Here is a 16171-nt window from a genome sequence, read left to right as displayed (position 1 = left end):
TATATCATAGTCATTACCGAATGGCTGAAAAACAACATCGCCAGCTATTAACGTTAAGGTTATTTCTTTCGAAGGACAGAAAATTTGGCCAAAGGCACTCATATAGCCGAAAGGGAGACATGCATTAAAGGATTACTGCAAATTACAAACGCTTGGACATCGCAGCAGAGTTTGATCAAAATAGCCATGGGCGAACGTGTTTATCAAACTGACAATCACGATTAACTCGCATCGCTACCTCGAGTAGGATTAATTTGGTGTTATTTTCATGCTTGTACAGTATATCGTGAACATGAATTGAACAGAATAGCAACAACACACTGATGATTACACGTTTATAATTATAAAATCATAAGTCAAAAGATCTGTCCTGATCAATTCAGGGTGTCTGTAGATTTTCATGAGATACAAAATATCAAATTTTGACGCCGCAAATATTAGACTCCTTTCATGTGCGAGTATATAGGTTTCGTGTTGACCATGCGAGTGGAAATAGCCAGCATGATGCAATCCTAATTTTGCCTTTTTACCGCCCCTCTTCACCATGATGCTCTGCGAAGGCGTTGACAAATTACCTCATATCGACCTAACAGGTCAAGCGAGTTTCCTCTTTTACCAGATTATAATTGAGTCTTAAATCAAATGTAGCCGTTTGCATTCAAACAGTAAAATGTCAAAGAATGATGCTGGGTGTTTTGTCGAAAGCAGAATACAGACTTTCACTGTTTGATAACATATGCAAGGGCTTTGACCAGGAAGACGAAATTGTAGATTTTCAAAGCGATGATCTCGCTCTACAACTTAATATTTCAATTAACAACTTGTCAATATACATAGCAATTGATCGTATTAATCATTGCAGCTGCCTTCATACAAACAGGTCGATTTGTCTACGTTAATTTCATGATATTGACGAGATCAAGATCGCATGCATGCATGAGTATTGGATTTACATGTTCGTTGATTCTGTCAAGGAGTCTAAGAAAACTCAACATGATGGTCATCTCATTTACGGTGTCCTGTGACGTATATGCAAATAAGGGAAAGCTGATGCAAAATAAGCTGTCTCGCTATAAGTGAGTAATCTAAAATATCGGCATTTCCATCTATTTTTGGAAAAGTTAATATCATGAATACACTTTGAAAAGTGATATTGTGCAACGCATCAATCTTAAAACCCAATTTACATAATCTGCAGGTAGTACTTTTTCATACAGTATTTTTATATACCACATACAGGAACCAATTAACTTAAATGTACAGTTGAGTATTAGTGAATTTTCTCTGGGAAGAAATTATTTCCCCTGAGAAGCTTGAATGAGCTCGAGCAATATGTATGATTAACTACATAATTTCAACATGTAACTGAAGAATGTCATTATGTTACGAGGGTGTTTTTCATTTTAAAAAAAGTAATTGAAAATGCAATGGTAGGAATAACTGTGACTACAGTATCCCAATGAACAGATGAACAAACTATATTGAGATTAGCAGCGAGTTTGAAGCGAAAAGTCGGCAAGCCTGTCAGATCTTACGGCTGCCTGTTGATCCAATGCAATGACTTTATGCGGAACATAAGCGCAATTAATGATCGTTTGACTAAAATGTAATCAGGCGTACAGGAAGTTGAAACTCAAGCATAAGAAAGAATACGGGACTTCGTAAGAATAAATAATACAAGGCATACAATACATCTTCTAAACGTCGACATTGGGTATCATTTTACGGTAATGTAAGCTTAATTGCATAATTAGTGTTGACACGGTGAGAACAGTTGTGTCCAGTCACGTAAATCCACATTATTTGATTAGTTTCTACTCTTTCTTTGCTTTTAAAAAGACGTATTATGAGCATGTATGAAATGTTTTGTTGACTGTTTAAAATTCGTAATAGATCCACGGTGACAGAAGTCATCTTCAAGGCACATGTGAAGCTTCAAGCGAAAGGAGAAACTTCAATAGATGCGACAAGGTTTCTGAAGCGACGGAGCGAATTCAATATTTACAAAGCGTGCCGACTTCTGATATTCCCAAAGCTATTTGACCCGTGCCCCTTGAAGTCATTCACCATAAAATGAACTATCAATAAATTTGACGTGAGGAGATGTTTCAATCGTGTGCTAAACGTTCGAGGAAATGTTTTCCGGATTTCGTATATTCTGCTCACAATATCATGACCTTTAATTTATTTTTGCCAAAGAATACACCAGGTGTTTCTACATGTGACATAATTTAAACTGCCAGGTGCTGTTAATAAAACGTAGCGTCTCACTATCGTATGTTTACTCTTGAGATTATTTTTTCTTATTATATATTTGATGGACTTGATAAATTGCATATTGTTTTGCCACGGTGTCACATTTCACTTGCGTCAATGCTATGCGATGACATGAACGCGGGGGCAACATCATTATTCCGACAATGTTATCACAAGGAGACGTAAAATCCGTTGCCATGGTGATATGGGACGTCATTGGCAAGTGTCGGATTTCTTGAGGTGGCTGTACTCACATAGTCAGCTCACCAATGTTGAATTTACTTCCAGATCTGCGCGATTGCAATGAATATTTGGTTGATTGATTCATTTTACAGCCTGGTTGACGTCGGAAGTCGTTAAAATAATATGCATCAGTCCTTTCCCATATCAGTATGCCTACGTCGCTGATGCTATTGGTTCCGGAAGCTTACTACTTGCTATGGCTGCTTGGGTTTTATATTATATTCAATATTAAACGACTACCTTCGGAGTGCATCTTTTCAAAAGCAAAAGACAATCAACAAATATGATAATAACCTTGTCACGCTAAACGTCTTCAGTAAGTCCTTTTGTTGCTTCTGTAGAATTTCGTTTGAAAAAGTACACGCATTCGAAGATTAGTTTCTTTATTTGTATGCATCTTGTTGTAAAATATTGGCATTTTCACGTTTGCCTTATCAATCAACCCCTGCGCCATGATATAGAGTGAGAAATCACAAATTGTTGGTGCAGAGATGTGTTCAGTGCATGTAGGACAGGAATTATAGGTTACTGTAAAGCACAAGAGTTTGAATGGCGAATCATCAAGATATCACATTAAATTATGAAATTATATAGTATCTCTGGGGAATGCATTCAATACATTCAGAATGTGAATTTTCAAAAAGTCTGTGTCGGCTGCTTAAATACATTGAATTACTTTAAATGATTCTGACAATAACGGGCGAATAGAAGGACCCAATGGAATTGCCAAGGTTTTTATGGAGAGAGAGAGAGAGAGAGAGAGAGAGAGAGAGAGAGAGAGAGAGAGAGAGAGAGAGAGAGAGAGAGAGAGAGAGAGAGAGAGAGAGAGAGAGAGAGAGAGAGAGAGAGCATATTATCTGTAGACATAGAATTTTGCTTCACAATTTTGAATGCAGTATTTTCCACGCTAAATGTCCAAATTAGGAACCCAAAACGAGGAATATCTTATCATGAAAGTTAGGCTACATAATCCAGTAAATTAAAAACAAAAATGATTGAATTATACCACAAATATAGTTTTTACTGAATCCGACAGAGACAACAATTTTCAGCAACAAGAGAGAGAGAGAACGTTAAATGCTTGCTGGAGTAACGAATTCGTTACTCAAATTAGTATGTGAGTAATAAAGCCAGCGGCGATTTTCAAAGAAAGTTATTAATAAGATAGTGTATATCGCCGATATAGATAGTACAGCCAATCAAGCAAAGTAACAACAATGGGGCTGTTATGTTCTCAGACGCTGTCACAAACCCTGGCGTGAAGATTCGAAAGATAATCCAACATCCCTGCCAGTGAACTGAAACTAATGGCATACTGAGTATTCACGCAACGTGTCCGTGTTCCGTCACCCGAGACCAAAACGCATATGCATGTCGATTTCCCTAATTATAGAATTGCAAGATCATCAAGTTATTGCCTTATAACACTGCCAATATAATTGTCATGTACACGTACAATGTAATGGTTGGTCAAGCATGCACACTACATGTGAAAAAAACTATGTATGTATGTATGTATGTATGTATGTATGTATGTATGTATGTATGTATGTATGTATGTATGTATGTATGTATGTATGTATGTATGTATGTATGTATGTATGTATGTGTGCATGTATGCGTGTGTGTATGTATGTATGTATGTATGTCTATCTTTCTATTTATCTATCTATCTATCTATCTCTATCTCTCTCTATCTATCTCTCTATCTCTCTATCTCTCTATCTATTTATTTATTTATTATCTATCTATCTATCTATCTATCTATCTATCTATCTATCTATCTATCTATCTATCTATCTATCTATCTATCTATCTATCTATCTATCTATCTATCTATTATTGATACATCGGTTGATCTATCCATCCATGAATCTATTCATTCATCAATCCATACGTATGCATATACTATCAAATACTACAAATTTTTTCCGCGTGTATACGAAAAATTGAATTGTTTCAGATAAAGAGACCGTCTCCCATTCATATCCAATCTTTCTCTTTTAAAGGGACAAAGTCGCCTATTTTTTCATGAATTTTGTTTGATACGAGACAGTTCTTATATCGTTTGACATGTTGAAAGATACTGATTGAATGTGTGACCATGCATACATTCGACCTCGATTTTCGACAATTAAATGAAACCATGGCGAAAATGAATTATTGGTCATGCCATTAATTCATTTTCGCCATGGTTTCATGTATCGTGTCTAAAACGGGGGTCGAATATATGCATGGTCAACCATTCATTTAGTATCTTTCAACATGTCAAACAGAATAAATAGTATCTCGTATCAAACAAAATTCATGAAAATATAGGCGACTTTGTCCCTTTAATGGTTTCACAAAAGATGTACTTGTGATCACATAATACAATTTCAGGTCTGATACCTGAGCGCAGACAACATATGACATACTGATATTTTCAAGATGGTGTAGCAATCAACCGTCTTTTCTTCGGGCGAGAGCATTTAACAAGTGGAATGACGTCAGTAGTGATGCTAGTTGCTGTGTACAACCTATTGCAGTGCCAATTAGGCTTAAATGCGGGAAAGGGCATTTTGTTGATAGGAAACGCAAGATGCGGATTTAAAATTGTGGTAGGAGATAATTACGCCGAACGTTTTAGTGTACAGTGACAGGTATACATTTCATGCCTGTACTGCTGCAAATTGTGAAATCATGTACGTGAGAGACAGTGTTGAATCACGTAGCAGATGTTTCAACTTGGAAAAGGTGGTGATGAATCTGCACCGGAAACGCTTTGAAATATTGAAATAGTGACATAACAAGAGTTCCTCTTGACTGTGGTATAGACTTAGTAATGAAATGAAGAGATAATAAACAATGCAGCTTAATTTCTCACATTTCAACATCACAAGTATGAGGGTCAATGATTTATTTTGGTCACATAATGTAGTAGAATCGCAGGGCAGAACTATTTCAGCAGTACACTGTATTGATGTCAATTTCTTGCCCCTCCGCAAGCAAAGGCGCATCGACCCTGTAACCTTGAATGTGATAGCCGCTCCTCACTCGAACGGAAAAAAACTCCCTGTCTGCTTGACAACGGAACAAACTCGTAATGAACACGATTTTGCGATAAAATCAACTGTTTGTGAAATCATGTGACTTAAATTGACGTACAAAGATGCACTATCGACGTCATCCATACCCCGGTGTTACAGTGTGAGAATTTTGAAGTGAATTCCTGACCAGGTGTAGACGTCACGTATTTGTTTACCACGCACACACATAGGAACGATTGGAAACTTCTATCCTTGTTGTTGAATAAGATGAAGCCTACAATGTATGGTTCCGCTATAGGATGCTATTTTATCATTGCATAACATCAGACTGCAAGGTTCGACTACTTATCGTGATATGTATACATACATAGTACATATAAGGATGCTCAGATATATATACACACACGGAGATCGAATTTAATTCAACATTGAAACTTATTTTGAGTGTGAAGAAAGACGACTCTTCCGTCTGAAGATTGCAGGATGCATGGAACTTAAGTAATATATATTATTACTTTGTATTTCAAGTAATTTGTGTTTTTATATATATATATATATATATATATATATATATATATATATATATATATATATAATATATATATATGAAACCTCGAACATTTATGATTTATGATGGAAATAACAGGATGTATGTAAATGCTATATACATGCTGACATGTCGCATTGATGAAAGTTGATACGTGACAGCACTCTTATCAATGCCATTATCATTCTCTCAATATACAGCTACTCCTAACAGCTGTCCCTTTATCAATCTCATATGAAATACTTCAGATAGTCAATACCAAAAGAAACATACATAATAGGTGAAGCTACCTATGCATAAGTAATGGATTGAATTAGGTCACCGATATTGACGGCAAACTAACGAATTTTTGGTCCAGAGTTCAAGGATACCAGTAACATGCAATTCAAGTACATCAGTCTATTCTTAGGCTTCGTCGACATGTCTGATTTTCAATAATACATCGGGCACTCGCCAATCAAAATCTGAATGTAATGCCTTTCATAGATATAATATGCGAATGATATTCTTAACTAATTAGCATTAACACAGTCTCGCTGTGGTTACAATGGGAAAAGCTGCAAAGGCAAAAATCGGATATATCTGTACCTTTTAGTTCCTACATTTTGCATTTCATATAATTAACTCCTCAGCAGCTTTAATTAACATGTTATAATAGTGAGCGGCGGATATTACTATTGTCACTTTAATATAATTGAATACAGTTGCGTCGACCTGCTTCTCACTCTAATGATGTCAGCTTATTTAATACGTACTTCCGTAGATTGTGAAATATTCCAATGGGATTCCTTGAAAATGCTCTGTGCTAGAAACTCTGTTGACCTGCACATGTTTAATTGACAGTTGGGCGCAAAGCGCATGCGTCATCGTAATCTTGATCATCCCTGGGTCGTTGTGGCCAAAACAACAGTCGGATAACGGGAGCGCATCGGGATTCATAAAACACACTTAGGTAGAAAACCATTCGAGATGGAGCTCCATTAGCTGTAACTTGGGGCGTATTTTCCAGTATATTTATTGTCTCTGTGAAATAGTATAGTTGTATTTGCTCATACACATGGCTCGACATGTCAACACAACCTGTTTAGTGTAATATTTTTGTTAAATGTTGATACCTGGATTTTTGTCGGAAATTTCCATTTGTAAACCTATGCATTCGTATATTGGAGTTGTGTTTGCAATACTAGTACTTTGCATTTCAACGAACGTTAAGGATACAAATAAAACATAAAATTGTTAAATAGAATCCAAATAAGGAATATATCGTCAATAGGAATTGCGCCGTTGGTATCAATAGTTACGGGAATGTTTGATCTGTGAGCTCCATGCTTCCTTCACCAAATATATTATATTGTCAAGAGTCTGAAGGGATCACTTCCTGAGAGACACATCGTGCACAGATGTAAATTTCTCTGATGGATAAATGATTGATTTTCGCAAAGCATTACTTGTGGGTTATCATTCATCTATCCTCTGTAGGACTCATCTATTCTCTGTGGCACACATGTGCTTTTATAAGATCACCGAAAAACTATAAATAACAAACACCGGAACATCCCAGGCAAATAGCGATATTGTAGGAAAGACAGAAATTTCAATGTCTCTGTTCGATGAGTTTATGATGTCTCTGAAAAATGTCCTCTCACAGACGGAAGAACTGGTGCAAGTAATCAGACAATGGACGAAATGTCATGATTTGATGAGATGTCAAAATCTTGAAAATGAGAAATTACTAAGTGTATTTCGGGTACAGGCTTCTGACAATGCCAACTCATATAATATGTGCTAACATTTGGAAACATGATGAGTCCTCTTTTGACCTATGATGCAAGTCAATACAATGCAAATTAGCATTTTGTTAAGTATAATTAAGGCAATTTATATTTATCTACAGTAACATGTACATTATGTCTATAATCTCGTAATTAATGACCAATTATTGGTTGCAGCTTTTTGCACAACCCTTGTAGCTGGTGGAAAAAGTTGCTATAAAAATTACACCATACGTTTGTTTTAAGGTAATCATATGTACCATATAAGTTCGCATAATTGAATTTTACTGGCGACTAACGAATTTAGGTCCTTGCATTAGGTGTTAGCAAATGGTTCTTGAAGTTTTCATTTTCGCTATTTTTATTAACTATGTTCAAGATTCGTCTTTCCCTGGAGAAGAAAAAGTGAATTGTTTTAAAATTGGCTTAATTCCACAGTGGAAAGATGCGAACAACACAAGGTTGTTTTTAAATCGACATTTCAAAACAACTGATCAAAATAAATTATTGCCTTTTTTGTTTTGGCAGGTTTGTGTTATGCTGAATTTGGAGCACGAATACCCAAGACTGGTTCGGCGTACACGTATTGTTATATTACTGTCGGCGAACTATGGGCCTTTGTGATTGGCTGGAATATGATAATGGAGAACATGATTGGTGCAGCTTCGGTCGGCAAGGCATGGAGTCAGTACTTTGATTCAATATTGAATGGCACAATTAGCAACTCTATACGAAAGACAGTGGGCGACTTCCACGAACCATGGCTCGGAGACTATCCAGATTTTTTTGCCTTTTCCCTTCTGATTGTCATCACCGTTGTGTTGGCATTGGGTGTTAAGATGTCCTCTGTAGTAACCAGCATCTTAACCGTTGTCAATCTTATAGTTATTGCCTTCATTATAGGTGCTGGGTGTTTCTTTGTGGATGGAGATAATTGGAAAGCTGGCGGTGGCTTCTTCCCTTATGGCGCATCTGGGGTATGCCTCTACATTGATATTAAACAAACTGCACTAAGCTTTATTTATGCTCTCCTTTGCATCCTGCCATTCTAAGTATTGTTCACTACCTGAGAAAATTAAGTCGACTTCTTTAAAGTTCAACGTCTGTCTGTGTCTTTATTATACCGATAGTCTTCAATTAAGGGTAAAATTTCGCGCTTCAGAGATTCTAATAAAATTTTAACTTCCGGTACCCGTTCAATTTTTCAAAAATAGTAATATCATTTCACTCATGCTCCGAGGCATCAGTTCAATCTCATGCCTTAACTTTCTTTTGCGTTTTCAATCATCACTCTCACTTTGACTGTGGAATGTTTTCTTGCCCCTTGTTTAATTTCTTGCATGGTGCGTGTTATCGTCATTTATCCACATTACCATTATGATTACAGACGTAACTTTAATATTTCCATCTTCTTGAAATATTTGTTCTCAGCATAAATGACCAATATTAGAATTCGACACTCTTTATCCACTTAATTGCATTTTATATAATTTGTTGTTTTTCTGTGTGTTTTGACTCAATACTGATTTAACTTTCTGCTTCAACAGGTTTTATCTGGAGCTGCAACATGCTTCTACGCATTTGTGGGATTTGATGTCATCGCCACATCCGGGGAAGAGGCGCGAAATCCTGGTCGAACAATACGATCGCCATAGTTGTCACTCTGATCGTCTGCTTCCTCGCTTATTTTGGTGTGTCTGCCATTATAACGTTGATGGAGCCATATTACAAGCTATCTTACATGGCACCGTTGGCGGAAGTCTTTGCACAACGAGGTTTACCAGCGGCCAAGTACATCATCGCCGTAGGAGCGCTCTGTGGTCTTACTGCTTCCATGATGGGGTCCATTTTCCCGCTTCCTCGCATCATCTTCGCAATGTCAAGAGATGGACTTATATTTTCCTTTCTTGGGATAATCAACAAGACGACATCCACTCCAGTCTGGGCAACGTTGTGTTCCGGTGTTTTAACGGCAATCCTCGCCACGCTACTTGATTTACAGCAACTTGTTGAGATGATGTCCATCGGGACGTTGATGGCGTACGCACTGGTGGCAATTTGTGTTCTCATTCTCCGCTACAAACCTGGTCACACCGGTCTAGACAAGGAAGAAAACAGAGAGTTCGGCATTCAACACAAAGTGGGAGAGAAAACCGGCCTAATTGCATCCAAAAGTGACCAATCTATTGCAAAGTACACTCAGCAAGACCACGGGGTTAAGCGTCCAGCTTCGGCCGATGCCATCGGTTCAATTGGTGACCAAGCTGAATCAACATTTAATGATGTGTCCGGTGACATTAAAAGTCAGTTAGTGATCAACGAAGCGGTTGACAAAACAGCCGATTCTTCTCAAGGTGGAAAAGACAAGGCACAACCATCTTTAAAATCAAGCCGTTTCGTTCTCTGGTGCACAATTATATCTGTCATATTACTGATTGCTCTATGCGCTCATATCATTTTTGCCACTGATTACATCGTTAAGCACAGCTGGTGGGCGATTCTTCTAACGTGCATCATCGGGGCAGCATTGTCCTGCTTCGTCGTGCTTATCGCTAGGCAACCACAAAACGACATGCTGCTGTCGTTCAAGGTCCCCTTCGTACCGTATGTACCGGTTCTGTCCATATTCGTCAATGTGTATCTGATGTTAAAACTCTCTGTGGCAACCTGGATACGGTTCGGTGTCTGGATGGTCATTGGTAATTATCTACCTTCCGTAGCCTTTGGATTTTTTATCTTTACCTTTCGATGAATTTCTACACTAATTCCGCCTTCATAACAATGTAAGCAACAGAGTAAAAATCGACAAACTCTTCAATTTACGATCGATTGACCCATATTATTGTCGTACAAACATTTTCTTCAGTTTCTTAATGTTAAACGCTGCCAAAATATTCCACGTCCGAAATTACAGATATCAATTAGAAATCTCTGGTGACAAGGCTTAACAAATTCTTAGCTAGACTCCTTAGGGAGGGATCACCGCTTGAGAACCGTAACAAATTACTACGATGGATACATTAATTGAATTCCGTTGGTGGCATATTAACGTTGCATCTTTTGGCCAACTTTCAAACTGAAAGGTGGTATCCGTCACTGAACTGCAATCAAATCATAAGGCATAACAAATAATACCACGAATTACTCAAAATGATGATCAAAATATATTTTTTTTACAACCGATCTTTTCTTGACATTTTTCTTCTTTGTAGGTATGGCTATATATCTACTGTATGGACTTAAACATAGCTCAGAAAACGAAACATTGGCACCATCAATGAGTTCGGATATCCTGCTTCACGGAGAAGCTGCAAAACTTCAAGACGCTGCAACGGTCGAACATCCAGATGCTACAGAATCAAAAGACAAATGAATACGCACAAAATTTGCCACACATATCTTACTTGAGAGTTTTTAGGTCATTGTATGTGCTTCTCAACAATTACACATTTGCAGAGAAGTATAATAGTTTCCAATTCCATTAACTTTATTCTGTCGTAATGGTGTCATCAACAAAAAATACTATTCAACGTACATCACGTATAGCAGTTCATGAGTATTCAACATGAACAAAGTGAAATCGACATTTAAAAATCGAGCGAAACGAGCATGTCGTTTTAGACCAAATACTTAGTATCAATGACTAGAGGGCGCTTTTTAAAAATGCGCTGTTGATCAACACTGTCACCATGACGTATAAATCATTCCAGTAGTTTTCTAAGTTTGAGTCATGTATTCGTAAATTATTAATTCAACCCATTCAGGTAATCCATTTTCTCCATTAGAAGAAATGCATTCTGCGATTTTGTGATGCATTTAGCAAATTGTATCTTTAAAAATGCATGTCTCTGAGATGATATATAATCAAATTGTTATCCTAGGGTTTTCTTGACATCAAACAACGGAGTATATGTAGCGTCTTCGGGTATTTAGAATAAGCTCCTGTATGTCTGGTTATAGTATTAGAAAGCTACAATAAAGGGTAAGCTTTGCAAGGTTAAGGAAGGCTTTGTTACAATACGCATTTCTCGTCTCACCGATTGATAGGTTGCGATGATTTGAAGTGCGAGAAGCTCTATTTTGACACTGAAACCAGTCAAAGAGTAAAAAATAAAACTTAACGTGCACATCTGAGAACGCTCTCTTTAGAACTGAGCAGATGATTACGAAGACGTCGTATGAGGGCTCTTTTCTGAATGTAGGCTCAGGACCAGGTTCAGTCATCTCGATGTTTCCCTGGTCCTTCGGTAAAATACGCTTGATGTGTGTTGTCTAAAAGGCGACACATATCAATCTAATACAAGATTGTACTGGGGTAGAGATAGGCATAAGTCAACTCCTTTTTCTTTACTTTCCAAAATGTAAATACGATATTAGATTGATATGTGTCGCTAAAACTGTAACGCGCGAGGAAAATACTTATAAAGTAAACACAATCGTCAACATATTTTAGAATGCGTTAGGTCTCAAAATATCACTATCCGGGTCATCGATATGGTGGCCATATTTTAAACAAACTGTTTCCGTAAAGAAAAAAACATGCCCTGGTTAACACTAGGTGGTATTTCAACCTCTAACAAAAGCCTTAATAGTACTAGTACTGTGGCGAAATTTATAGTTGGCAAATATTACAATGTTGTTATTATTGTATTTCAATATTTTGCCGTGTCGGTATGAATCACTGTGTATCATTCATAATTATAGATACTACAGACGCGGTGCATCGTATATTCCAAAAGCTTGCCAGCAGCAAACTCTAGATGTTACGATACTTACGTTCAAGCAGGTTAACTCTCCGATTCAATGGAGTGAAGTTACCGTGGTTTTTTGTCTGAAATACTTGTTTGAGGAAACAATGAACACAATTACATAAATAAACATATCATTTATTTTTCTACATGTATTGTCATTTACAAAGTATAGATGTACGATATGTTATGTCCGATATTCAATTGGCAAAATATTACATCAGTATTTAGTGTACATATATGCTGCAGTTAATACCCTATAGCTTGGAGAGTATTGAATTTCCTATTGCTGCAGTGGATTGATTCTGTTGTTACTCACTGACTTTCGATTCCTTCACAAAACGTCTCTTTGTATTCTTCATGATTTATATGGACCAGTAGACTCCGAAAAAATTTTGCACGTGAATTAAGTCATAATTATTTTTGAGAATGGCACTTTTAGACTAAAGGATTCATGTATTATAACATAATTCGTTGAATTAGACTGATGATTGTCTATATTTCGTGATGTAATATTCCTCTCAGAAATATTATTTGCATACAATCTCGGTCGAAGTAATCTACTCTCAACTCACAACTTAACTGACATACCCTAAGCAATTTAATGTCAAATACGTGGAACCAAACATTTTTGAAGTCTTATTCCTTGACCGAATCTTTCCCATACTTATTACATGTCCAGTTAACGGATAAAATGTCATGCAGAACAAATTCTTCAAAAGGGACAGGTTAATTATCAACATATATTTTTCCATTTTTTTATATCAGCCTCCAACCCTCACTATAAACATGCTAGGAAGACCAAGTCTGATCACCATTAATGTAGTGCATATACTTGACAAAACGCAAAACTTTGCCTCACGCGAGAACCATTTAATAACGTGATGGGATCTACTTTTAAATAATTGCATAGGGATAAAAGGGAAGCAAATCTACACAATTTTGTTTTCCAAGCCTCCTCTATGATCTCAAACCTAACATTGAAAACGATCGCGGTCTACTGTTTCCGGGAGTACTCCGTATACATAATACCAGGTACAAAGGACGCAAATTATTGACAAGAACAACGACCATTGATAACACATTTCTTGGAGGATACTGATAAACATTGTCTTACAGAAATGAACGTCACCGAATTGCAATAGTACTTGGTAATGTAAACTGCATCTTCGATATATTCGCCGATTAATTTGTGCCCTGTGACCGATTCTTTTTCGCCATAGACGAGAGATGACTCACGATCTTTTTTTTTTTTGAGCGATTATACTTGATCTACTACTAGATGACAGTTGACAACGTTATTTGCTATTTTAACACAAATTTACAAGATTAAAAGTTAAATTATGAAAGTGTGAGAAAAAAATATGATTTACATTTCCTAGTTTCCTTCCCTATTCGTGTTTACACAAGTTTCCAAGCCAAAAAACCTTATTTCTTTCAATTGGAGACGTCAAATCCTTAAAGTCAATATCTAGTCAACTACTTTAATTTAGACCTAACTAGGTACGTATTGCTCCATTTTGAACTTACGAAGTTGGAGTCGACATTTGAGATGAGAGCAGTGTGTTTTCAGAGTTATATCAGGTGTGAAGATTGGCAGGGATAATTGTGAGACGTATCCCAGTAATTTTGAAAAGCTACGGCTTCTTGAAGAGCATGACACTCACAAACCAGAGATGCCGTGATGAAACCTCAACAAGATTTTTTTTAAAAACTTCACAAATACGATTTAAGAAAATTGAAATCCGAGCCATCGGCGAGTAAATACATTTTGAAAGGTAACTAACAAACTGGAAGTCTCGTACACAGCCCTTCGTCAGTTGCTGACGAAGGGCACTGACGAAGTGCCGATTCCGAAACGTAGCAGCTTTCACCTTGCTGTCAAAATGTTTTCTTCACCACCGGCTAGGATATCGATTGTCTTTTATCATGACGATTTTATGGGCATTGTCTTGACCGTTGATAAAGCATAAATTACAGTCCTTGAACGAGGTCGCATGAACAAAGTCAAGAACTAAAGCGGTCTTGATCAAACGCCTTATCATGATTAGACTAATGCAAAATCGTCCTGTCGACCAAGTCACAACGAAAGTGAAATCGCCTACTTTCATCTTTAAGGCTTTGAATCACTGAGTTATTATTTTCATGCTTATAATACATCCTAGTTTCAGCCAAGTGTAATGTTATAGAATACAAAATTACAGAAAAATAAATAATTTCTTTACCTCTTTAAATATTTTTTGAATGTGAAAGAATATCGTTGTACAGTGCAGTTTGCAGAATAGTATAAAATGTTGGTGTCACTTACTATTCAAAATAGTCTATTGTACTTATAGAGTAAACAATGTTCCAGTCTCTCAGAATTGAGTTAGTACAGTTTAATTTATAGTTTATGTTATTGTGTTAAGAAGTTACTGTATTTGAATGTTTCGTGATTGAAATTAAATATGAATCTATGTTAAATAAATTTGTCTGCATGAAAATATTCTGTGCAGAAGTCCATCTTGTTAGCGGGGTGACTATGTACGAAGACAGACTCAAACACTTTTCGATTGTATTTTGATATCGTAGAAACAGTTTAAAGGGCTGAAAAAAGCAATATACAACATACTTGCAGGTGTCTTCTGAGAAAGTAAAACCACCAAAAGTTTGGTCTTGTTAAAACAAAACACTAAGTATTAAACGAGACATAGTTTTAAAACTCTGGTTTGAAGTATCACTATTATTATGATCTCCGTCATTAATGAAACGTAAGTCTCTCTCTGTCTCTGTCTCCCTGTTTCTCCCTGTTTCTCTCTTTCTCTCCCAGTTTTTCTTCGTGAAAATAATGTGGAAAGTCGGAAAGTTGCTGTGGTTGCATCTTCTCTCGTCTCGTAGATACTCGTTTCGCTTTGTCCTTTGTCAAGAGGGAATGGAGATCGAGGATTTACTTTGGCCTAGACATAACGAGGCGTCGCAAAGAAAGGTCACATACATTCACAAGTACGTATTATACAGCTTCACCAACTGGATGTCTTTTTGTGTCTCAGTGTTATTCTCTGCCTACGTGTTGGCTGTCTATCTGCTTAGATGAACTAAAATCGGAATTTGAAGTCATATATTAGATTAACCATAATTTCACAATGGACCACAAAGTGTCTATCGATGGTTCACTGCACCTATCTTTTTTCCCGAAGTATAACTTTCGACCATTAGCACTATATTCAGATAAGATTTTGCCATGCTGCATCACAAAAAATCTCTACATTGCTTCGTGCCAAGTGAATAACCAATCGAATTTGCCATAATTGATGTCAGTGGGTTATTCTTAGCGCATTAATAAAACGAAAAATCCTCATTTCATCAATCAAACCCATGTTACAAAGGGAATTCAAACGGACATTTGATTTACATATATGATTACCAGGGATACCTGCTTGATACTTAAAATGGCAAAGATATTAAACAACGACGTTGTTTAATTATTTTATTTTAACAAAAATTACAATGAACAACTAACGCTACCATCATCTCATGCAAAATTAAAAACATTATCGTCTATTCTTATTAGTCATTAAATGTCTTTAGAGCAAAACA

The 16171-nt window shown here is 36.7% G+C and overlaps 1 protein-coding gene across 1 annotated transcript in view; it reads left to right on the top strand.

The window, feature by feature from the left end:
- The window catches only part of LOC139136750 (high affinity cationic amino acid transporter 1-like), a 34272-nt gene extending 19194 nt beyond the window's left edge, over positions 1-15078 (top strand). Inside the window, 4 exon segments of the mRNA XM_070704565.1 lie at positions 8376-8824; positions 9395-9488; positions 9491-10546; positions 11060-15078. Of these exon segments, the coding sequence (XP_070560666.1) occupies positions 8376-8824; positions 9395-9488; positions 9491-10546; positions 11060-11220 (1760 nt within the window). The 3' untranslated portion in view covers positions 11221-15078.
- The last annotated feature ends 1093 nt before the right edge of the window (positions 15079-16171 follow it).

The sequence above is a fragment of the Ptychodera flava genome, chromosome 7 (assembly GCF_041260155.1).
Source record: "Ptychodera flava strain L36383 chromosome 7, AS_Pfla_20210202, whole genome shotgun sequence".
NCBI classification, from domain to species: domain Eukaryota; kingdom Metazoa; phylum Hemichordata; class Enteropneusta; family Ptychoderidae; genus Ptychodera; species Ptychodera flava.
This window is presented reverse-complemented; position numbering and strand designations above follow the sequence as displayed.